The sequence below is a fragment of the Salvelinus fontinalis genome, chromosome 40 (assembly GCF_029448725.1).
Source record: "Salvelinus fontinalis isolate EN_2023a chromosome 40, ASM2944872v1, whole genome shotgun sequence".
Taxonomy (NCBI): domain Eukaryota; kingdom Metazoa; phylum Chordata; class Actinopteri; order Salmoniformes; family Salmonidae; genus Salvelinus; species Salvelinus fontinalis.
Genome location: NC_074704.1, coordinates 8,512,403 through 8,534,423, shown reverse-complemented (window position 1 = coordinate 8,534,423; position 22,021 = coordinate 8,512,403). Strand labels below are relative to the sequence as shown.

The following is a 22,021-nucleotide window of genomic DNA, read 5'->3' as shown; positions in this document are numbered from 1 at the left end:
TGGGTCTGGACGAGAGAACCTGACTGTACGTCGGTCTGGACGAGAGAACCTGACTGTACGTCGGTCTGGACGAGAGAACCTGTTAAATGATCTGAAATGTCTAGCTAGTGAAGAAGTAGTGAAACGGAGGTCTGTACCTTGAACGACACAGAGAAGTCCATCTCTTTCGTCTCCTTCAGCCCCAGCGGGATGAGAGGGATGCTGGAGGTCTCTCTGGAAACAGGAAAGGAGAGATCGTTAACGTGACATTTAACTGTTAAAGATACGCTGGCACTGTGACACACAGTGATTTCAGTGGTGAACAGTGAGTTTTACACACATTAACAGCCATATTGTTGAGGTGATCTAACAGACAGGTTGGCTGTGTGATGTCAGTGGTGACATCACAAATTAAGGGGTGAATCCGAAACTTCAATTTAAGTCACATGTTCACTTAGTCTCCCATTAACAACAATACATAACTAAATTAAATATTTAAAAATTGGGAGAAAGTTTACATTTGCTCTTCAGATTGCAGGCCAGCGGGAACACCCTTTGACAACAGTCTCTATTTACATACAGACACGCCAACACTGCACCACAATACAATATAACCCAGAGTAACCACCCAGGAGTATCTGGGTCCACCTTATTCACACCAACACTTCATTATAACCCAGAGCAAACACCCAGGAGTATCTGGGCCCACCTTACTCACGCCAACACTGCACCACAATACAATATAACCCAGAGTAACCACTCAGGAGTATCTGGACCCACCTTACTCACACCAACACTACATTATAACCCAGAGTAACCACCCAGGAGTATCTGGGTCCACCTTACTCACGCCAACACTGCACCACAATACATTATAACCCAGAGCAACCACCCAGGAGTATCTGGGTCCACCTTACTCACGCCAACACTACATTATAACCCAGAGCAAACACCCAGGAGTATCTGGGTCCACCTTACTCACGCCAACACTGCACCACAATACATTATAACCCAGAGCAAACACCCAGGAGTATCTGGGTCCACCTTACTCACACCAACACTACATTACAACCCAGAGCAAACACCCAGGAGTATCTGGGTCCACCTTACTCACGCCAACACTGCACCACAATACATTATAACCCAGAGTAACCACCCAGGAGTATCTGGGTCCACCTTACTCACACCAACACTACAATACATTATAACCCAGAGTAACCACTCAGGAGTATCTGGACCCACCTTACTCACACCAACACTACATTATAACCCAGAGTAACCACCCAGGAGTATCTGGGTCCACCTTACTCACGCCAACACTGCACCACAATACATTATAACCCAGAGCAACCACCCAGGAGTATCTGGGTCCACCTTACTCACGCCAACACTACATTATAACCCAGAGCAAACACCCAGGAGTATCTGGGTCCACCTTACTCACGCCAACACTGCACCACAATACATTATAACCCAGAGCAAACACCCAGGAGTATCTGGGTCCACCTTACTCACACCAACACTACATTACAACCCAGAGCAAACACCCAGGAGTATCTGGGTCCACCTTACTCACGCCAACACTGCACCACAATACATTATAACCCAGAGTAACCACCCAGGAGTATCTGGGTCCACCTTACTCACACCAACACTACAATACATTATAACCCAGAGTAACCACCCAGGAGTATCTGGGTCCACCTTACTCACACCAACACTACATTATAACCCAGAGTAATCACCCAGGAGTATCTGGGTCCACCTTACTCACACCAACACTACATTATAACCCAGAGTAATCACCCAGGAGTATCTGGGTCCACCTTACTCACACCGAGGAGTATTCTCACATCGTGGACCTGTAGTGTTCGCCAGTAAACATCAATATATTCTCACATCGTGGACCTGCAGTGTTCACCAGTAAACATCAATATATTCTCACATCGTGGACCTGTAGTGTTAACCAGTAAACATCAATATATTCTCACATCGTGGACCTGCAGTGTTCACCAGTAAACATCAATATATTCTCACATCGTGGACCTGTAGTGTTCACCAGTAAACATCAATATATTCTCACATCGTGGACCTGCAGTGTTAACCAGTAAACATCAATATATTCTCACATCGTGGACCTGTAGTGTTAACCAGTAAACATCAATATATTCTCACATCGTGGACCTGTAGTGTTCGCCAGTAAACATCAATATATTCTCACATCGTGGACCTGTAGTGTTCGCCAGTAAACATCAATATATTCTCACATCGTGGACCTGTAGTGTTCGCCAGTAGTCTCATTAAGCAGATTTCCACGACAAGAGATCCTGCAGCCTGTCACAAATAAACAGCTACTTTTCTTCCTTTGTCCCTACAATGCTGAAACCAGTTTGATCCGGTCTGAGTGAAAGGACTGGAGGAAGAGGGACAGAACGCTGCTATAGGACTGGAGGAAGAGGGGCAGAACGCTGCTATAGGACTGGAGGAAGAGGGGCAGAACACTGCTATAGGACTGGAGGAAGAGGGGCAGAACGCTGCTATAGGACTGGAGGAAGAGGACACTGCTATAGGACTGGAGGAAGAGGGGCAGAACACTGCTATAGGACTGGAGGAAGAGGGGCAGAACGCTGCTATAGGACTGGAGGAAGAGGGGCAGAACGCTGCTATAGGACTGGAGGAAGAGGGGCAGAACACTGCTATAGGACTGGAGGAAGAGGGGCAGAACGCTGCTATAGGACTGGAGGAAGAGGGGCAGAACACTGCTATAGGACTGGAGGAAGAGGGGCAGAACGCTGCTATAGGACTGGAGGAAGAGGACACTGCTATAGGACTGGAGGAAGAGGGGCAGAACACTGCTATAGGACTGGAGGAAGAGGACACTGCTATAGGACTGGAGGAAGAGGACACTGCTATAGGACTGGAGGAAGAGGGGCAGAACGCTGCTATAGGACTGGAGGAAGAGGGGCAGAACACTGCTATAGGACTGGAGGAAGAGGGGCAGAACGCTGCTATAGGACTGGAGGAAGAGGGGCAGAACGCTGCTATAGGACTGGAGGAAGAGGGGCAGAACACTGCTATAGGACTGGAGGAAGAGGGGCAGAACACTGCTATAGGACTGGAGGAAGAGGACACTGCTATAGGACTGGAGGAAGAGGGGCAGAACGCTGCTATAGGACTGGAGGAAGAGGGGCAGAACGCTGCTATAGGACTGGAGGAAGAGGGGCAGAACGCTGCTATAGGACTGGAGGAAGAGGACGCTGCTATAGGACTGGAGGAAGAGGACACTGCTATAGGACTGGAGGAAGAGGGGCAGAACGCTGCTATAGGACTGGAGGAAGAGGACACTGCTATAGGACTGGAGGAAGAGGACACTGCTATAGGACTGGAGGAAGAGGGACACTGCTATAGGACTGGAGGAAGAGGGGCAGAACGCTGCTATAGGACTGGAGGAAGAGGACACTGCTATAGGACTGGAGGAAGAGGGGCAGAACACTGCTATAGGACTGGAGGAAGAGGGGCAGAACGCTGCTATAGGACTGGAGGAAGAGGGGCAGAACGCTGCTATAGGACTGGAGGAAGAGGGGCAGAACGCTGCTATAGGACTGGAGGAAGAGGGGCAGAACGCTGCTATAGGACTGGAGGAAGAGGACACTGCTATAGGACTGGAGGAAGAGGACACTGCTATAGGACTGGAGGAAGAGGGGCAGAACGCTGCTATAGGACTGGAGGAAGAGGGGCAGAACGCTGCTATAGGACTGGAGGAAGAGGACACTGCTATAGGACTGGAGGAAGAGGGGCAGAACGCTGCTATAGGACTGGAGGAAGAGGGGCAGAACGCTGCTATAGGACTGGAGGAAGAGGACACTGCTATAGGACTGGAGGAAGAGGGGCAGAACACTGCTATAGGACTGGAGGAAGAGGGGCAGAACGCTGCTATAGGACTGGAGGAAGAGGGGCAGAACGCTGCTATAGGACTGGAGGAAGAGGACACTGCTATAGGACTGGAGGAAGAGGACACTGCTATAGGACTGGAGGAAGAGGGGCAGAACGCTGCTATAGGACTGGAGGAAGAGGGGCAGAACGCTGCTATAGGACTGGAGGAAGAGGGGCAGAACGCTGCTATAGGACTGGAGGAAGAGGGGCAGAACGCTGCTATAGGACTGGAGGAAGAGGGGCAGAACGCTGCTATAGGACTGGAGGAAGAGGGGCAGAACACTGCTATAGGACTGGAGGAAGAGGGGCAGAACACTGCTATAGGACTGGAGGAAGAGGACACTGCTATAGGACTGGAGGAAGAGGGGCAGAACGCTGCTATAGGACTGGAGGAAGAGGACACTGCTATAGGACTGGAGGAAGAGGACACTGCTATAGGACTGGAGGAAGAGGGGCAGAACGCTGCTATAGGACTGGAGGAAGAGGGGCAGAACACTGCTATAGGACTGGAGGAAGAGGACACTGCTATAGGACTGGAGGAAGAGGGGCAGAACGCTGCTATAGGACTGGAGGAAGAGGGGCAGAACACTGCTATAGGACTGGAGGAAGAGGGGCAGAACGCTGCTATAGGACTGGAGGAAGAGGGGCAGAACGCTGCTATAGGACTGGAGGAAGAGGGGCAGAACGCTGCTATAGGACTGGAGGAAGAGGGGCAGAACACTGCTATAGGACTGGAGGAAGAGGGGCAGAACGCTGCTATAGGACTGGAGGAAGAGGACACTGCTATAGGACTGGAGGAAGAGGGGCAGAACGCTGCTATAGGACTGGAGGAAGAGGGGCAGGACACTGCTATAGGACTGGAGGAAGAGGGGCAGAACGCTGCTATAGGACTGGAGGAAGAGGGGCAGAACGCTGCTATAGGACTGGAGGAAGAGGGGCAGAACGCTGCTATAGGACTGGAGGAAGAGGGGCAGAACGCTGCTATAGGACTGGAGGAAGAGGGGCAGAACACTGCTATAGGACTGGAGGAAGAGGGGCAGAACGCTGCTATAGGACTGGAGGAAGAGGGGCAGAACACTGCTATAGGACTGGAGGAAGAGGACACTGCTATAGGACTGGAGGAAGAGGGGCAGAACACTGCTATAGGACTGGAGGAAGAGGGGCAGAACGCTGCTATAGGACTGGAGGAAGAGGGGCAGAACACTGCTATAGGACTGGAGGAAGAGGACGCTGCTATAGGACTGGAGGAAGAGGGGCAGAACACTGCTATAGGACTGGAGGAAGAGGACACTGCTATAGGACTGGAGGAAGAGGACACTGCTATAGGACTGGAGGAAGAGGGACAGAACGCTGCTATAGGACTGGAGGAAGAGGGGCAGAACGCTGCTATAGGACTGGAGGAAGAGGGGCAGAACGCTGCTATAGGACTGGAGGAAGAGGGGCAGAACGCTGCTATAGGACTGGAGGAAGAGGGACAGAACACTGCTATAGGACTGGAGGAAGAGGGGCAGAACGCTGCTATAGGACTGGAGGAAGAGGGGCAGAACGCTGCTATAGGACTGGAGGAAGAGGACACTGCTATAGGACTGGAGGAAGAGGGGCAGAACGCTGCTATAGGACTGGAGGAAGAGGGGCAGAACGCTGCTATAGGACTGGAGGAAGAGGGGCAGAACGCTGCTATAGGACTGGAGGAAGAGGGGCAGAACGCTGCTATAGGACTGGAGGAAGAGGGGCAGAACACTGCTATAGGACTGGAGGAAGAGGACACTGCTATAGGACTGGAGGAAGAGGGGCAGAACGCTGCTATAGGACTGGAGGAAGAGGGGCAGAACACTGCTATAGGACTGGAGGAAGAGGACACTGCTATAGGACTGGAGGAAGAGGACACTGCTATAGGACTGGAGGAAGAGGACACTGCTATAGGACTGGAGGAAGAGGACACTGCTATAGGACTGGAGGAAGAGGACGCTGCTATAGGACTGGAGGAAGAGGACACTGCTATAGGACTGGAGGAAGAGGACACTGCTATAGGACTGGAGGAAGAGGACGCTGCTATAGGACTGGAGGAAGAGGACACTGCTATAGGACTGGAGGAAGAGGACACTGCTATAGGACTGGAGGAAGAGGACACTGCTATAGGACTGGAGGAAGAGGACGCTGCTATAGGACTGGAGGAAGAGGACACTGCTATAGGACTGGAGGAAGAGGACACTGCTATAGGACTGGAGGAAGAGGACACTGCTATAGGACTGGAGGAAGAGGACACTGCTATAGGACTGGAGGAAGAGGACACTGCTATAGGACTGGAGGAAGAGGACACTGCTATAGGACTGGAGGAAGAGGGGCAGAACGCTGCTATAGGACTGGAGGAAGAGGGGCAGAACGCTGCTATAGGACTGGAGGAAGAGGGGCAGAACACTGCTATAGGACTGGAGGAAGAGGACACTGCTATAGGACTGGAGGAAGAGGGGCAGAACGCTGCTATAGGACTGGAGGAAGAGGACACTGCTATAGGACTGGAGGAAGAGGACACTGCTATAGGACTGGAGGAAGAGGGGCAGAACACTGCTATAGGACTGGAGGAAGAGGGGCAGAACGCTGCTATAGGACTGGAGGAAGAGGGGCAGAACACTGCTGTAGGACTGGAGGAAGAGGACACTGCTATAGGACTGGAGGAAGAGGGGCAGAACGCTGCTATAGGACTGGAGGAAGAGGGGCAGAACACTGCTATAGGACTGGAGGAAGAGGACACTGCTATAGGACTGGAGGAAGAGGGGCAGAACGCTGCTATAGGACTGGAGGAAGAGGGGCAGAACGCTGCTATAGGACTGGAGGAAGAGGGGCAGAACACTGCTATAGGACTGGAGGAAGAGGACACTGCTATAGGACTGGAGGAAGAGGGGCAGAACACTGCTATAGGACTGGAGGAAGAGGGGCAGAACGCTGCTATAGGACTGGAGGAAGAGGGGCAGAACACTGCTATAGGACTGGAGGAAGAGGGGCAGAACACTGCTATAGGACTGGAGGAAGAGGGGCAGAACGCTGCTATAGGACTGGAGGAAGAGGGGCAGAACACTGCTATAGGACTGGAGGAAGAGGGGCAGAACGCTGCTATAGGACTGGAGGAAGAGGGGCAGAACACTGCTATAGGACTGGAGGAAGAGGGGCAGAACACTGCTATAGGACTGGAGGAAGAGGGGCAGAACGCTGCTATAGGACTGGAGGAAGAGGGGCAGAACACTGCTATAGGACTGGAGGAAGAGGGGCAGAACGCTGCTATAGGACTGGAGGAAGAGGGGCAGAACACTGCTATAGGACTGGAGGAAGAGGGGCAGAACGCTGCTATAGGACTGGAGGAAGAGGACACTGCTATAGGACTGGAGGAAGAGGACACTGCTATAGGACTGGAGGAAGAGGACACTGCTATAGGACTGGAGGAAGAGGACACTGCTATAGGACTGGAGGAAGAGGGGCAGAACGCTGCTATAGGACTGGAGGAAGAGGACACTGCTATAGGACTGGAGGAAGAGGACACTGCTATAGGACTGGAGGAAGAGGACACTGCTATAGGACTGGAGGAAGAGGACACTGCTATAGGACTGGAGGAAGAGGACACTGCTATAGGACTGGAGGAAGAGGACACTGCTATAGGACTGGAGGAAGAGGGGCAGAACGCTGCTATAGGACTGGAGGAAGAGGGGCAGAACGCTGCTATAGGACTGGAGGAAGAGGGGCAGAACACTGCTATAGGACTGGAGGAAGAGGACACTGCTATAGGACTGGAGGAAGAGGGGCAGAACGCTGCTATAGGACTGGAGGAAGAGGGGCAGAACGCTGCTATAGGACTGGAGGAAGAGGGGCAGAACGCTGCTATAGGACTGGAGGAAGAGGGGCAGAACACTGCTATAGGACTGGAGGAAGAGGACACTGCTATAGGACTGGAGGAAGAGGGGCAGAACGCTGCTATAGGACTGGAGGAAGAGGGGCAGAACGCTGCTATAGGACTGGAGGAAGAGGGGCAGAACGCTGCTATAGGACTGGAGGAAGAGGACACTGCTATAGGACTGGAGGAAGAGGGGCAGAACACTGCTATAGGACTGGAGGAAGAGGGGCAGAACACTGCTATAGGACTGGAGGAAGAGGGACAGAACACTGCTATAGGACTGGAGGAAGAGGGGCAGAACACTGCTATAGGACTGGAGGAAGAGGGACAGAACACTGCTATAGGACTGGAGGAAGAGGACACTGCTATAGGACTGGAGGAAGAGGGGCAGAACGCTGTTATAGGACTGGAGGAAGAGGACGCTGCTATAGGACTGGAGGAAGAGGGGCAGAACACTGCTATAGGACTGGAGGAAGAGGACACTGCTATAGGACTGGAGGAAGAGGGGCAGAACGCTGCTATAGGACTGGAGGAAGAGGGGCAGAACGCTGCTGTAGGACTGGAGGAAGAGGGGCAGAACACTGCTATAGGACTGGAGGAAGAGGGGCAGAACGCTGCTGTAGGACTGGAGGAAGAGGACACTGCTATAGGACTGGAGGAAGAGGGGCAGAACACTGCTATAGGACTGGAGGAAGAGGGGCAGAACACTGCTATAGGACTGGAGGAAGAGGACACTGCTATAGGACTGGAGGAAGAGGACACTGCTATAGGACTGGAGGAAGAGGGGCAGAACGCTGCTATAGGACTGGAGGAAGAGGGGCAGAACGCTGCTATAGGACTGGAGGAAGAGGGGCAGAACGCTGCTATAGGACTGGAGGAAGAGGGGCAGAACGCTGCTATAGGACTGGAGGAAGAGGGGCAGAACACTGCTATAGGACTGGAGGAAGAGGACACTGCTATAGGACTGGAGGAAGAGGACACTGCTATAGGACTGGAGGAAGAGGGGCAGAACGCTGCTATAGGACTGGAGGAAGAGGGGCAGAACACTGCTATAGGACTGGAGGAAGAGGGGCAGAACGCTGCTGTAGGACTGGAGGAAGAGGACACTGCTATAGGACTGGAGGAAGAGGGGCAGAACGCTGCTATAGGACTGGAGGAAGAGGGGCAGAACGCTGCTATAGGACTGGAGGAAGAGGACACTGCTATAGGACTGGAGGAAGAGGGGCAGAACACTGCTATAGGACTGGAGGAAGAGGGGCAGAACGCTGCTATAGGACTGGAGGAAGAGGGGCAGAACGCTGCTATAGGACTGGAGGAAGAGGACACTGCTATAGGACTGGAGGAAGAGGGGCAGAACGCTGCTATAGGACTGGAGGAAGAGGGGCAGAACGCTGCTATAGGACTGGAGGAAGAGGGACAGAACACTGCTATAGGACTGGAGGAAGAGGGACAGAACACTGCTATAGGACTGGAGGAAGAGGACACTGCTATAGGACTGGAGGAAGAGGGGCAGAACGCTGCTATAGGACTGGAGGAAGAGGGGCAGAACGCTGCTATAGGACTGGAGGAAGAGGGGCAGAACACTGCTATAGGACTGGAGGAAGAGGGACAGAACACTGCTATAGGACTGGAGGAAGAGGACACTGCTATAGGACTGGAGGAAGAGGGGCAGAACACTGCTATAGGACTGGAGGAAGAGGGGCAGAACGCTGCTATAGGACTGGAGGAAGAGGGGCAGAACGCTGCTATAGGACTGGAGGAAGAGGACACTGCTATAGGACTGGAGGAAGAGGGGCAGAACACTGCTATAGGACTGGAGGAAGAGGGGCAGAACGCTGCTATAGGACTGGAGGAAGAGGGACAGAACGCTGCTATAGGACTGGAGGAAGAGGACACTGCTATAGGACTGGAGGAAGAGGGGCAGAACGCTGCTGTAGGACTGGAGGAAGAGGGGCAGAACGCTGCTATAGGACTGGAGGAAGAGGGGCAGAACGCTGCTATAGGACTGGAGGAAGAGGGGCAGAACGCTGCTATAGGACTGGAGGAAGAGGACACTGCTATAGGACTGGAGGAAGAGGACACTGCTATAGGACTGGAGGAAGAGGGGCAGAACGCTGCTATAGGACTGGAGGAAGAGGGGCAGAACGCTGCTATAGGACTGGAGGAAGAGGACACTGCTATAGGACTGGAGGAAGAGGGGCAGAACGCTGCTATAGGACTGGAGGAAGAGGGGCAGAACACTGCTATAGGACTGGAGGAAGAGGGGCAGAACACTGCTATAGGACTGGAGGAAGAGGGACAGAACACTGCTATAGGACTGGAGGAAGAGGGGCAGAACACTGCTATAGGACTGGAGGAAGAGGACACTGCTATAGGACTGGAGGAAGAGGGGCAGAACACTGCTATAGGACTGGAGGAAGAGGACACTGCTATAGGACTGGAGGAAGAGGGGCAGAACGCTGCTATAGGACTGGAGGAAGAGGGGCAGAACACTGCTATAGGACTGGAGGAAGAGGGGCAGAACACTGCTATAGGACTGGAGGAAGAGGGGCAGAACACTGCTATAGGACTGGAGGAAGAGGACACTGCTATAGGACTGGAGGAAGAGGGGCAGAACGCTGCTATAGGACTGGAGGAAGAGGGGCAGAACACTGCTATAGGACTGGAGGAAGAGGGGCAGAACACTGCTATAGGACTGGAGGAAGAGGACACTGCTATAGGACTGGAGGAAGAGGACACTGCTATAGGACTGGAGGAAGAGGGGCAGAACGCTGCTATAGGACTGGAGGAAGAGGACACTGCTATAGGACTGGAGGAAGAGGGGCAGAACGCTGCTATAGGACTGGAGGAAGAGGGGCAGAACACTGCTATAGGACTGGAGGAAGAGGGGCAGAACGCTGCTATAGGACTGGAGGAAGAGGACACTGCTATAGGACTGGAGGAAGAGGGGCAGAACGCTGCTATAGGACTGGAGGAAGAGGACACTGCTATAGGACTGGAGGAAGAGGGGCAGAACGCTGCTATAGGACTGGAGGAAGAGGACACTGCTATAGGACTGGAGGAAGAGGGGCAGAACGCTGCTATAGGACTGGAGGAAGAGGGGCAGAACGCTGCTATAGGACTGGAGGAAGAGGACACTGCTATAGGACTGGAGGAAGAGGGGCAGAACGCTGCTATAGGACTGGAGGAAGAGGACACTGCTATAGGACTGGAGGAAGAGGGGCAGAACGCTGCTATAGGACTGGAGGAAGAGGGGCAGGACACTGCTATAGGACTGGAGGAAGAGGGGCAGAACACTGCTATAGGACTGGAGGAAGAGGGGCAGAACGCTGCTATAGGACTGGAGGAAGAGGACACTGCTATAGGACTGGAGGAAGAGGGGCAGAACGCTGCTATAGGACTGGAGGAAGAGGGACAGAACGCTGCTATAGGACTGGAGGAAGAGGGGCAGAACGCTGCTATAGGACTGGAGGAAGAGGACACTGCTATAGGACTGGAGGAAGAGGACACTGCTATAGGACTGGAGGAAGAGGACACTGCTATAGGACTGGAGGAAGAGGGGCAGAACGCTGCTATAGGACTGGAGGAAGAGGGGCAGAACGCTGCTATAGGACTGGAGGAAGAGGGGCAGAACGCTGCTATAGGACTGGAGGAAGAGGGGCAGAACGCTGCTATAGGACTGGAGGAAGAGGGGCAGAACGCTGCTATAGGACTGGAGGAAGAGGGGCAGAACGCTGCTATAGGACTGGAGGAAGAGGGGCAGAACACTGCTATAGGACTGGAGGAAGAGGACACTGCTATAGGACTGGAGGAAGAGGACACTGCTATAGGACTGGAGGAAGAGGACACTGCTATAGGACTGGAGGAAGAGGGGCAGAACGCTGCTATAGGACTGGAGGAAGAGGGGCAGAACGCTGCTATAGGACTGGAGGAAGAGGGGCAGAACGCTGCTATAGGACTGGAGGAAGAGGACACTGCTATAGGACTGGAGGAAGAGGGGCAGAACGCTGCTATAGGACTGGAGGAAGAGGGGCAGAACACTGCTATAGGACTGGAGGAAGAGGACACTGCTATAGGACTGGAGGAAGAGGGGCAGAACGCTGCTATAGGACTGGAGGAAGAGGGGCAGAACACTGCTATAGGACTGGAGGAAGAGGACACTGCTATAGGACTGGAGGAAGAGGACACTGCTATAGGACTGGAGGAAGAGGGGCAGAACGCTGCTATAGGACTGGAGGAAGAGGGGCAGAACGCTGCTATAGGACTGGAGGAAGAGGGGCAGAACGCTGCTATAGGACTGGAGGAAGAGGGGCAGAACACTGCTATAGGACTGGAGGAAGAGGGGCAGAACACTGCTATAGGACTGGAGGAAGAGGGGCAGAACGCTGCTATAGGACTGGAGGAAGAGGGGCAGAACGCTGCTATAGGACTGGAGGAAGAGGGGCAGAACGCTGCTATAGGACTGGAGGAAGAGGACACTGCTATAGGACTGGAGGAAGAGGGGCAGAACGCTGCTATAGGACTGGAGGAAGAGGGGCAGAACGCTGCTATAGGACTGGAGGAAGAGGACACTGCTATAGGACTGGAGGAAGAGGGGCAGAACGCTGCTATAGGACTGGAGGAAGAGGGGCAGAACGCTGCTATAGGACTGGAGGAAGAGGACACTGCTATAGGACTGGAGGAAGAGGGGCAGAACGCTGCTATAGGACTGGAGGAAGAGGGGCAGAACGCTGCTATAGGACTGGAGGAAGAGGACACTGCTATAGGACTGGAGGAAGAGGGGCAGAACGCTGCTATAGGACTGGAGGAAGAGGACACTGCTATAGGACTGGAGGAAGAGGGGCAGAACACTGCTATAGGACTGGAGGAAGAGGGGCAGAACGCTGCTATAGGACTGGAGGAAGAGGGGCAGAACACTGCTATAGGACTGGAGGAAGAGGGGCAGAACGCTGCTATAGGACTGGAGGAAGAGGGGCAGAACACTGCTATAGGACTGGAGGAAGAGGGGCAGAACGCTGCTATAGGACTGGAGGAAGAGGGGCAGAACGCTGCTATAGGACTGGAGGAAGAGGGGCAGAACACTGCTATAGGACTGGAGGAAGAGGGGCAGAACACTGCTATAGGACTGGAGGAAGAGGGGCAGAACACTGCTATAGGACTGGAGGAAGAGGGCAGAACACTGCTATAGGACTGGAGGAAGAGGGGCAGAACGCTGCTATAGGACTGGAGGAAGAGGGGCAGAACACTGCTATAGGACTGGAGGAAGAGGACACTGCTATAGGACTGGAGGAAGAGGGGCAGAACGCTGCTATAGGACTGGAGGAAGAGGGGCAGAACGCTGCTATAGGACTGGAGGAAGAGGGGCAGAACACTGCTATAGGACTGGAGGAAGAGGGGCAGAACACTGCTATAGGACTGGAGGAAGAGGACACTGCTATAGGACTGGAGGAAGAGGGGCAGAACACTGCTATAGGACTGGAGGAAGAGGGGCAGAACGCTGCTATAGGACTGGAGGAAGAGGGGCAGAACGCTGCTATAGGACTGGAGGAAGAGGACACTGCTATAGGACTGGAGGAAGAGGGGCAGAACACTGCTATAGGACTGGAGGAAGAGGGGCAGAACACTGCTATAGGACTGGAGGAAGAGGGGCAGAACGCTGCTATAGGACTGGAGGAAGAGGGGCAGAACGCTGCTATAGGACTGGAGGAAGAGGGGCAGAACGCTGCTATAGGACTGGAGGAAGAGGACACTGCTATAGGACTGGAGGAAGAGGGGCAGAACACTGCTATAGGACTGGAGGAAGAGGGGCAGAACACTGCTATAGGACTGGAGGAAGAGGGGCAGAACGCTGCTATAGGACTGGAGGAAGAGGGGCAGAACGCTGCTATAGGACTGGAGGAAGAGGACACTGCTATAGGACTGGAGGAAGAGGACACTGCTATAGGACTGGAGGAAGAGGACACTGCTATAGGACTGGAGGAAGAGGGGCAGAACGCTGCTATAGGACTGGAGGAAGAGGGGCAGAACACTGCTATAGGACTGGAGGAAGAGGGGCAGAACGCTGCTATAGGACTGGAGGAAGAGGGGCAGAACGCTGCTATAGGACTGGAGGAAGAGGGGCAGAACGCTGCTATAGGACTGGAGGAAGAGGGGCAGAACGCTGCTATAGGACTGGAGGAAGAGGACACTGCTATAGGACTGGAGGAAGAGGACACTGCTATAGGACTGGAGGAAGAGGACACTGCTATAGGACTGGAGGAAGAGGGGCAGAACGCTGCTATAGGACTGGAGGAAGAGGGGCAGAACACTGCTATAGGACTGGAGGAAGAGGGGCAGAACGCTGCTATAGGACTGGAGGAAGAGGGGCAGAACGCTGCTATAGGACTGGAGGAAGAGGGGCAGAACGCTGCTATAGGACTGGAGGAAGAGGGGCAGAACGCTGCTATAGGACTGGAGGAAGAGGACACTGCTATAGGACTGGAGGAAGAGGACACTGCTATAGGACTGGAGGAAGAGGGGCAGAACACTGCTATAGGACTGGAGGAAGAGGGGCAGAACGCTGCTATAGGACTGGAGGAAGAGGGGCAGAACACTGCTATAGGACTGGAGGAAGAGGGGCAGAACGCTGCTATAGGACTGGAGGAAGAGGGGCAGAACACTGCTATAGGACTGGAGGAAGAGGGGCAGAACGCTGCTATAGGACTGGAGGAAGAGGGGCAGAACGCTGCTATAGGACTGGAGGAAGAGGGGCAGAACACTGCTATAGGACTGGAGGAAGAGGGGCAGAACGCTGCTATAGGACTGGAGGAAGAGGACACTGCTATAGGACTGGAGGAAGAGGGGCAGAACACTGCTATAGGACTGGAGGAAGAGGGGCAGAACGCTGCTATAGGACTGGAGGAAGAGGGGCAGAACACTGCTATAGGACTGGAGGAAGAGGACACTGCTATAGGACTGGAGGAAGAGGGGCAGAACGCTGCTATAGGACTGGAGGAAGAGGGGCAGAACGCTGCTATAGGACTGGAGGAAGAGGGGCAGAACGCTGCTATAGGACTGGAGGAAGAGGGGCAGAACACTGCTATAGGACTGGAGGAAGAGGACACTGCTATAGGACTGGAGGAAGAGGGGCAGAACACTGCTATAGGACTGGAGGAAGAGGGGCAGAACGCTGCTATAGGACTGGAGGAAGAGGGGCAGAACACTGCTATAGGACTGGAGGAAGAGGGGCAGAACGCTGCTATAGGACTGGAGGAAGAGGGGCAGAACGCTGCTATAGGACTGGAGGAAGAGGGGCAGAACGCTGCTATAGGACTGGAGGAAGAGGACACTGCTATAGGACTGGAGGAAGAGGGGCAGAACGCTGCTATAGGACTGGAGGAAGAGGGGCAGAACGCTGCTATAGGACTGGAGGAAGAGGACACTGCTATAGGACTGGAGGAAGAGGGGCAGAACGCTGCTATAGGACTGGAGGAAGAGGGGCAGAACGCTGCTATAGGACTGGAGGAAGAGGGGCAGAACGCTGCTATAGGACTGGAGGAAGAGGGGCAGAACACTGCTATAGGACTGGAGGAAGAGGGGCAGAACACTGCTATAGGACTGGAGGAAGAGGACACTGCTATAGGACTGGAGGAAGAGGACACTGCTATAGGACTGGAGGAAGAGGGGCAGAACGCTGCTATAGGACTGGAGGAAGAGGGGCAGAACGCTGCTATAGGACTGGAGGAAGAGGGGCAGAACACTGCTATAGGACTGGAGGAAGAGGGGCAGAACGCTGCTATAGGACTGGAGGAAGAGGGGCAGAACACTGCTATAGGACTGGAGGAAGAGGGGCAGAACGCTGCTATAGGACTGGAGGAAGAGGACACTGCTATAGGACTGGAGGAAGAGGGGCAGAACGCTGCTATAGGACTGGAGGAAGAGGACACTGCTATAGGACTGGAGGAAGAGGGGCAGAACGCTGCTATAGGACTGGAGGAAGAGGGGCAGAACGCTGCTATAGGACTGGAGGAAGAGGGGCAGAACGCTGCTATAGGACTGGAGGAAGAGGGGCAGAACGCTGCTATAGGACTGGAGGAAGAGGGGCAGAACACTGCTATAGGACTGGAGGAAGAGGACACTGCTATAGGACTGGAGGAAGAGGACACTGCTATAGGACTGGAGGAAGAGGACACTGCTATAGGACTGGAGGAAGAGGACACTGCTATAGGACTGGAGGAAGAGGACACTGCTATAGGACTGGAGGAAGAGGGGCAGAACGCTGCTATAGGACTGGAGGAAGAGGGGCAGAACACTGCTATAGGACTGGAGGAAGAGGGGCAGAACGCTGCTATAGGACTGGAGGAAGAGGGGCAGAACACTGCTATAGGACTGGAGGAAGAGGGGCAGAACACTGCTATAGGACTGGAGGAAGAGGGGCAGAACACTGCTATAGGACTGGAGGAAGAGGGGCAGAACGCTGCTATAGGACTGGAGGAAGAGGGGCAGAACACTGCTATAGGACTGGAGGAAGAGGGGCAGAACACTGCTATAGGACTGGAGGAAGAGGGGCAGAACGCTGCTATAGGACTGGAGGAAGAGGACACTGCTATAGGACTGGAGGAAGAGGACACTGCTATAGGACTGGAGGAAGAGGGGCAGAACGCTGCTATAGGACTGGAGGAAGAGGGGCAGAACACTGCTATAGGACTGGAGGAAGAGGGGCAGAACACTGCTATAGGACTGGAGGAAGAGGGGCAGAACGCTGCTATAGGACTGGAGGAAGAGGGGCAGAACACTGCTATAGGACTGGAGGAAGAGGGGCAGAACACTGCTATAGGACTGGAGGAAGAGGGGCAGAACACTGCTATAGGACTGGAGGAAGAGGACACTGCTATAGGACTGGAGGAAGAGGGGCAGAACGCTGCTATAGGACTGGAGGAAGAGGGGCAGAACACTGCTATAGGACTGGAGGAAGAGGGGCAGAACACTGCTATAGGACTGGAGGAAGAGGACACTGCTATAGGACTGGAGGAAGAGGACACTGCTATAGGACTGGAGGAAGAGGGGCAGAACACTGCTATAGGACTGGAGGAAGAGGACACTGCTATAGGACTGGAGGAAGAGGGGCAGAACGCTGCTATAGGACTGGAGGAAGAGGGGCAGAACACTGCTATAGGACTGGAGGAAGAGGGGCAGAACGCTGCTATAGGACTGGAGGAAGAGGACACTGCTATAGGACTGGAGGAAGAGGGGCAGAACGCTGCTATAGGACTGGAGGAAGAGGACACTGCTATAGGACTGGAGGAAGAGGGGCAGAACGCTGCTATAGGACTGGAGGAAGAGGACACTGCTATAGGACTGGAGGAAGAGGGGCAGAACGCTGCTATAGGACTGGAGGAAGAGGGGCAGAACGCTGCTATAGGACTGGAGGAAGAGGACACTGCTATAGGACTGGAGGAAGAGGGGCAGAACGCTGCTATAGGACTGGAGGAAGAGGGGCAGAACGCTGCTATAGGACTGGAGGAAGAGGACACTGCTATAGGACTGGAGGAAGAGGGGCAGAACGCTGCTATAGGACTGGAGGAAGAGGGGCAGGACACTGCTATAGGACTGGAGGAAGAGGGGCAGAACACTGCTATAGGACTGGAGGAAGAGGGGCAGAACGCTGCTATAGGACTGGAGGAAGAGGACACTGCTATAGGACTGGAGGAAGAGGGGCAGAACGCTGCTATAGGACTGGAGGAAGAGGGACAGAACGCTGCTATAGGACTGGAGGAAGAGGGGCAGAACGCTGCTATAGGACTGGAGGAAGAGGACACTGCTATAGGACTGGAGGAAGAGGACACTGCTATAGGACTGGAGGAAGAGGACACTGCTATAGGACTGGAGGAAGAGGGGCAGAACGCTGCTATAGGACTGGAGGAAGAGGGGCAGAACGCTGCTATAGGACTGGAGGAAGAGGGGCAGAACGCTGCTATAGGACTGGAGGAAGAGGGGCAGAACGCTGCTATAGGACTGGAGGAAGAGGGGCAGAACGCTGCTATAGGACTGGAGGAAGAGGGGCAGAACGCTGCTATAGGACTGGAGGAAGAGGGGCAGAACACTGCTATAGGACTGGAGGAAGAGGACACTGCTATAGGACTGGAGGAAGAGGACACTGCTATAGGACTGGAGGAAGAGGACACTGCTATAGGACTGGAGGAAGAGGGGCAGAACGCTGCTATAGGACTGGAGGAAGAGGGGCAGAACGCTGCTATAGGACTGGAGGAAGAGGGGCAGAACGCTGCTATAGGACTGGAGGAAGAGGACACTGCTATAGGACTGGAGGAAGAGGGGCAGAACGCTGCTATAGGACTGGAGGAAGAGGGGCAGAACACTGCTATAGGACTGGAGGAAGAGGACACTGCTATAGGACTGGAGGAAGAGGGGCAGAACGCTGCTATAGGACTGGAGGAAGAGGGGCAGAACACTGCTATAGGACTGGAGGAAGAGGACACTGCTATAGGACTGGAGGAAGAGGACACTGCTATAGGACTGGAGGAAGAGGGGCAGAACGCTGCTATAGGACTGGAGGAAGAGGGGCAGAACGCTGCTGTAGGACTGGAGGAAGAGGGGCAGAACGCTGCTATAGGACTGGAGGAAGAGGGGCAGAACACTGCTATAGGACTGGAGGAAGAGGGGCAGAACACTGCTATAGGACTGGAGGAAGAGGGGCAGAACGCTGCTATAGGACTGGAGGAAGAGGGGCAGAACGCTGCTATAGGACTGGAGGAAGAGGGGCAGAACGCTGCTATAGGACTGGAGGAAGAGGACACTGCTATAGGACTGGAGGAAGAGGGGCAGAACGCTGCTATAGGACTGGAGGAAGAGGGGCAGAACGCTGCTATAGGACTGGAGGAAGAGGACACTGCTATAGGACTGGAGGAAGAGGGGCAGAACGCTGCTATAGGACTGGAGGAAGAGGGGCAGAACGCTGCTATAGGACTGGAGGAAGAGGACACTGCTATAGGACTGGAGGAAGAGGGGCAGAACACTGCTATAGGACTGGAGGAAGAGGGGCAGAACGCTGCTATAGGACTGGAGGAAGAGGGGCAGAACGCTGCTATAGGACTGGAGGAAGAGGGGCAGAACGCTGCTATAGGACTGGAGGAAGAGGACACTGCTATAGGACTGGAGGAAGAGGGGCAGAACGCTGCTATAGGACTGGAGGAAGAGGACACTGCTATAGGACTGGAGGAAGAGGGGCAGAACACTGCTATAGGACTGGAGGAAGAGGGGCAGAACGCTGCTATAGGACTGGAGGAAGAGGGGCAGAACACTGCTATAGGACTGGAGGAAGAGGGGCAGAACGCTGCTATAGGACTGGAGGAAGAGGGGCAGAACACTGCTATAGGACTGGAGGAAGAGGGGCAGAACGCTGCTGTAGGACTGGAGGAAGAGGGGCAGAACGCTGCTATAGGACTGGAGGAAGAGGGGCAGAACACTGCTATAGGACTGGAGGAAGAGGGGCAGAACACTGCTATAGGACTGGAGGAAGAGGGGCAGAACACTGCTATAGGACTGGAGGAAGAGGGACAGAACACTGCTATAGGACTGGAGGAAGAGGGGCAGAACACTGCTATAGGACTGGAGGAAGAGGGGCAGAACACTGCTATAGGACTGGAGGAAGAGGGACAGAACACTGCTATAGGACTGGAGGAAGAGGGGCAGAACGCTGCTATAGGACTGGAGGAAGAGGGGCAGAACACTGCTATAGGACTGGAGGAAGAGGACACTGCTATAGGACTGGAGGAAGAGGGGCAGAACGCTGCTATAGGACTGGAGGAAGAGGGGCAGAACGCTGCTATAGGACTGGAGGAAGAGGGGCAGAACACTGCTATAGGACTGGAGGAAGAGGGGCAGAACACTGCTATAGGACTGGAGGAAGAGGACACTGCTATAGGACTGGAGGAAGAGGGGCAGAACACTGCTATAGGACTGGAGGAAGAGGGGCAGAACGCTGCTGTAGGACTGGAGGAAGAGGACACTGCTATAGGACTGGAGGAAGAGGGGCAGAACACTGCTGTAGGACTGGAGGAAGAGGGGCAGAACGCTGCTATAGGACTGGAGGAAGAGGGGCAGAACGCTGCTATAGGACTGGAGGAAGAGGACACTGCTATAGGACTGGAGGAAGAGGGGCAGAACACTGCTATAGGACTGGAGGAAGAGGACACTGCTATAGGACTGGAGGAAGAGGGGCAGAACGCTGCTATAGGACTGGAGGAAGAGGGGCAGAACACTGCTATAGGACTGGAGGAAGAGGACACTGCTATAGGACTGGAGGAAGAGGGGCAGAACGCTGCTATAGGACTGGAGGAAGAGGACACTGCTATAGGACTGGAGGAAGAGGGACAGAACGCTGCTATAGGACTGGAGGAAGAGGGGCAGAACGCTGCTATAGGACTGGAGGAAGAGGGGCAGAACGCTGCTATAGGACTGGAGGAAGAGGGGCAGAACGCTGCTATAGGACTGGAGGAAGAGGGGCAGAACGCTGCTATAGGACTGGAGGAAGAGGGGCAGAACGCTGCTATAGGACTGGAGGAAGAGGGGCAGAACGCTGCTATAGGACTGGAGGAAGAGGGGCAGAACGCTGCTGTAGGACTGGAGGAAGAGGACACTGCTATAGGACTGGAGGAAGAGGACACTGCTATAGGACTGGAGGAAGAGGACACTGCTATAGGACTGGAGGAAGAGGGACAGAACGCTGCTATAGGACTGGAGGAAGAGGGGCAGAACGCTGCTATAGGACTGGAGGAAGAGGGGCAGAACGCTGCTATAGGACTGGAGGAAGAGGGGCAGAACACTGCTATAGGACTGGAGGAAGAGGGGCAGAACGCTGCTATAGGACTGGAGGAAGAGGACACTGCTATAGGACTGGAGGAAGAGGGGCAGAACGCTGCTATAGGACTGGAGGAAGAGGGGCAGAACGCTGCTATAGGACTGGAGGAAGAGGACACTGCTATAGGACTGGAGGAAGAGGACACTGCTATAGGACTGGAGGAAGAGGGGCAGAACACTGCTATAGGACTGGAGGAAGAGGGGCAGAACGCTGCTATAGGACTGGAGGAAGAGGGGCAGAACACTGCTATAGGACTGGAGGAAGAGGGGCAGAACGCTGCTATAGGACTGGAGGAAGAGGGGCAGAACACTGCTATAGGACTGGAGGAAGAGGGGCAGAACGCTGCTATAGGACTGGAGGAAGAGGACACTGCTATAGGACTGGAGGAAGAGGGGCAGAACACTGCTATAGGACTGGAGGAAGAGGGGCAGAACGCTGCTATAGGACTGGAGGAAGAGGGGCAGAACGCTGCTATAGGACTGGAGGAAGAGGGGCAGAACGCTGCTATAGGACTGGAGGAAGAGGGGCAGAACACTGCTATAGGACTGGAGGAAGAGGGGCAGAACACTGCTATAGGACTGGAGGAAGAGGACACTGCTATAGGACTGGAGGAAGAGGGGCAGAACACTGCTATAGGACTGGAGGAAGAGGGGCAGAACACTGCTATAGGACTGGAGGAAGAGGGGCAGAACGCTGCTATAGGACTGGAGGAAGAGGGGCAGAACGCTGCTATAGGACTGGAGGAAGAGGGGCAGAACACTGCTATAGGACTGGAGGAAGAGGGGCAGAACGCTGCTATAGGACTGGAGGAAGAGGGGCAGAACACTGCTATAGGACTGGAGGAAGAGGGGCAGAACGCTGCTATAGGACTGGAGGAAGAGGGGCAGAACACTGCTATAGGACTGGAGGAAGAGGGGCAGAACGCTGCTATAGGACTGGAGGAAGAGGGGCAGAACGCTGCTATAGGACTGGAGGAAGAGGACACTGCTATAGGACTGGAGGAAGAGGGGCAGAACGCTGCTATAGGACTGGAGGAAGAGGGGCAGAACGCTGCTATAGGACTGGAGGAAGAGGACACTGCTATAGGACTGGAGGAAGAGGGGCAGAACGCTGCTATAGGACTGGAGGAAGAGGGGCAGAACGCTGCTATAGGACTGGAGGAAGAGGGGCAGAACACTGCTATAGGACTGGAGGAAGAGGACACTGCTATAGGACTGGAGGAAGAGGGGCAGAACGCTGCTATAGGACTGGAGGAAGAGGGGCAGAACACTGCTATAGGACTGGAGGAAGAGGGGCAGAACACTGCTATAGGACTGGAGGAAGAGGACACTGCTATAGGACTGGAGGAAGAGGACACTGCTGTAGGACTG

The 22,021-nt window shown here is 54.3% G+C and overlaps 1 protein-coding gene across 2 annotated transcripts in view; it reads right to left on the bottom strand.

Annotated features, from left to right (window-relative positions):
- Positions 1–22,021, bottom strand: part of rhpn2 (rhophilin, Rho GTPase binding protein 2) — a 136,059-nt gene that overhangs the window by 49,375 nt on the left and 64,663 nt on the right. For both annotated transcript variants that reach the window (XM_055907435.1, XM_055907436.1), the window contains exon 4: positions 138–213. In XM_055907435.1, coding sequence (XP_055763410.1) covers positions 138–213 — 76 coding nt within the window. The remainder of the gene's footprint in view (positions 1–137; positions 214–22,021) is intronic.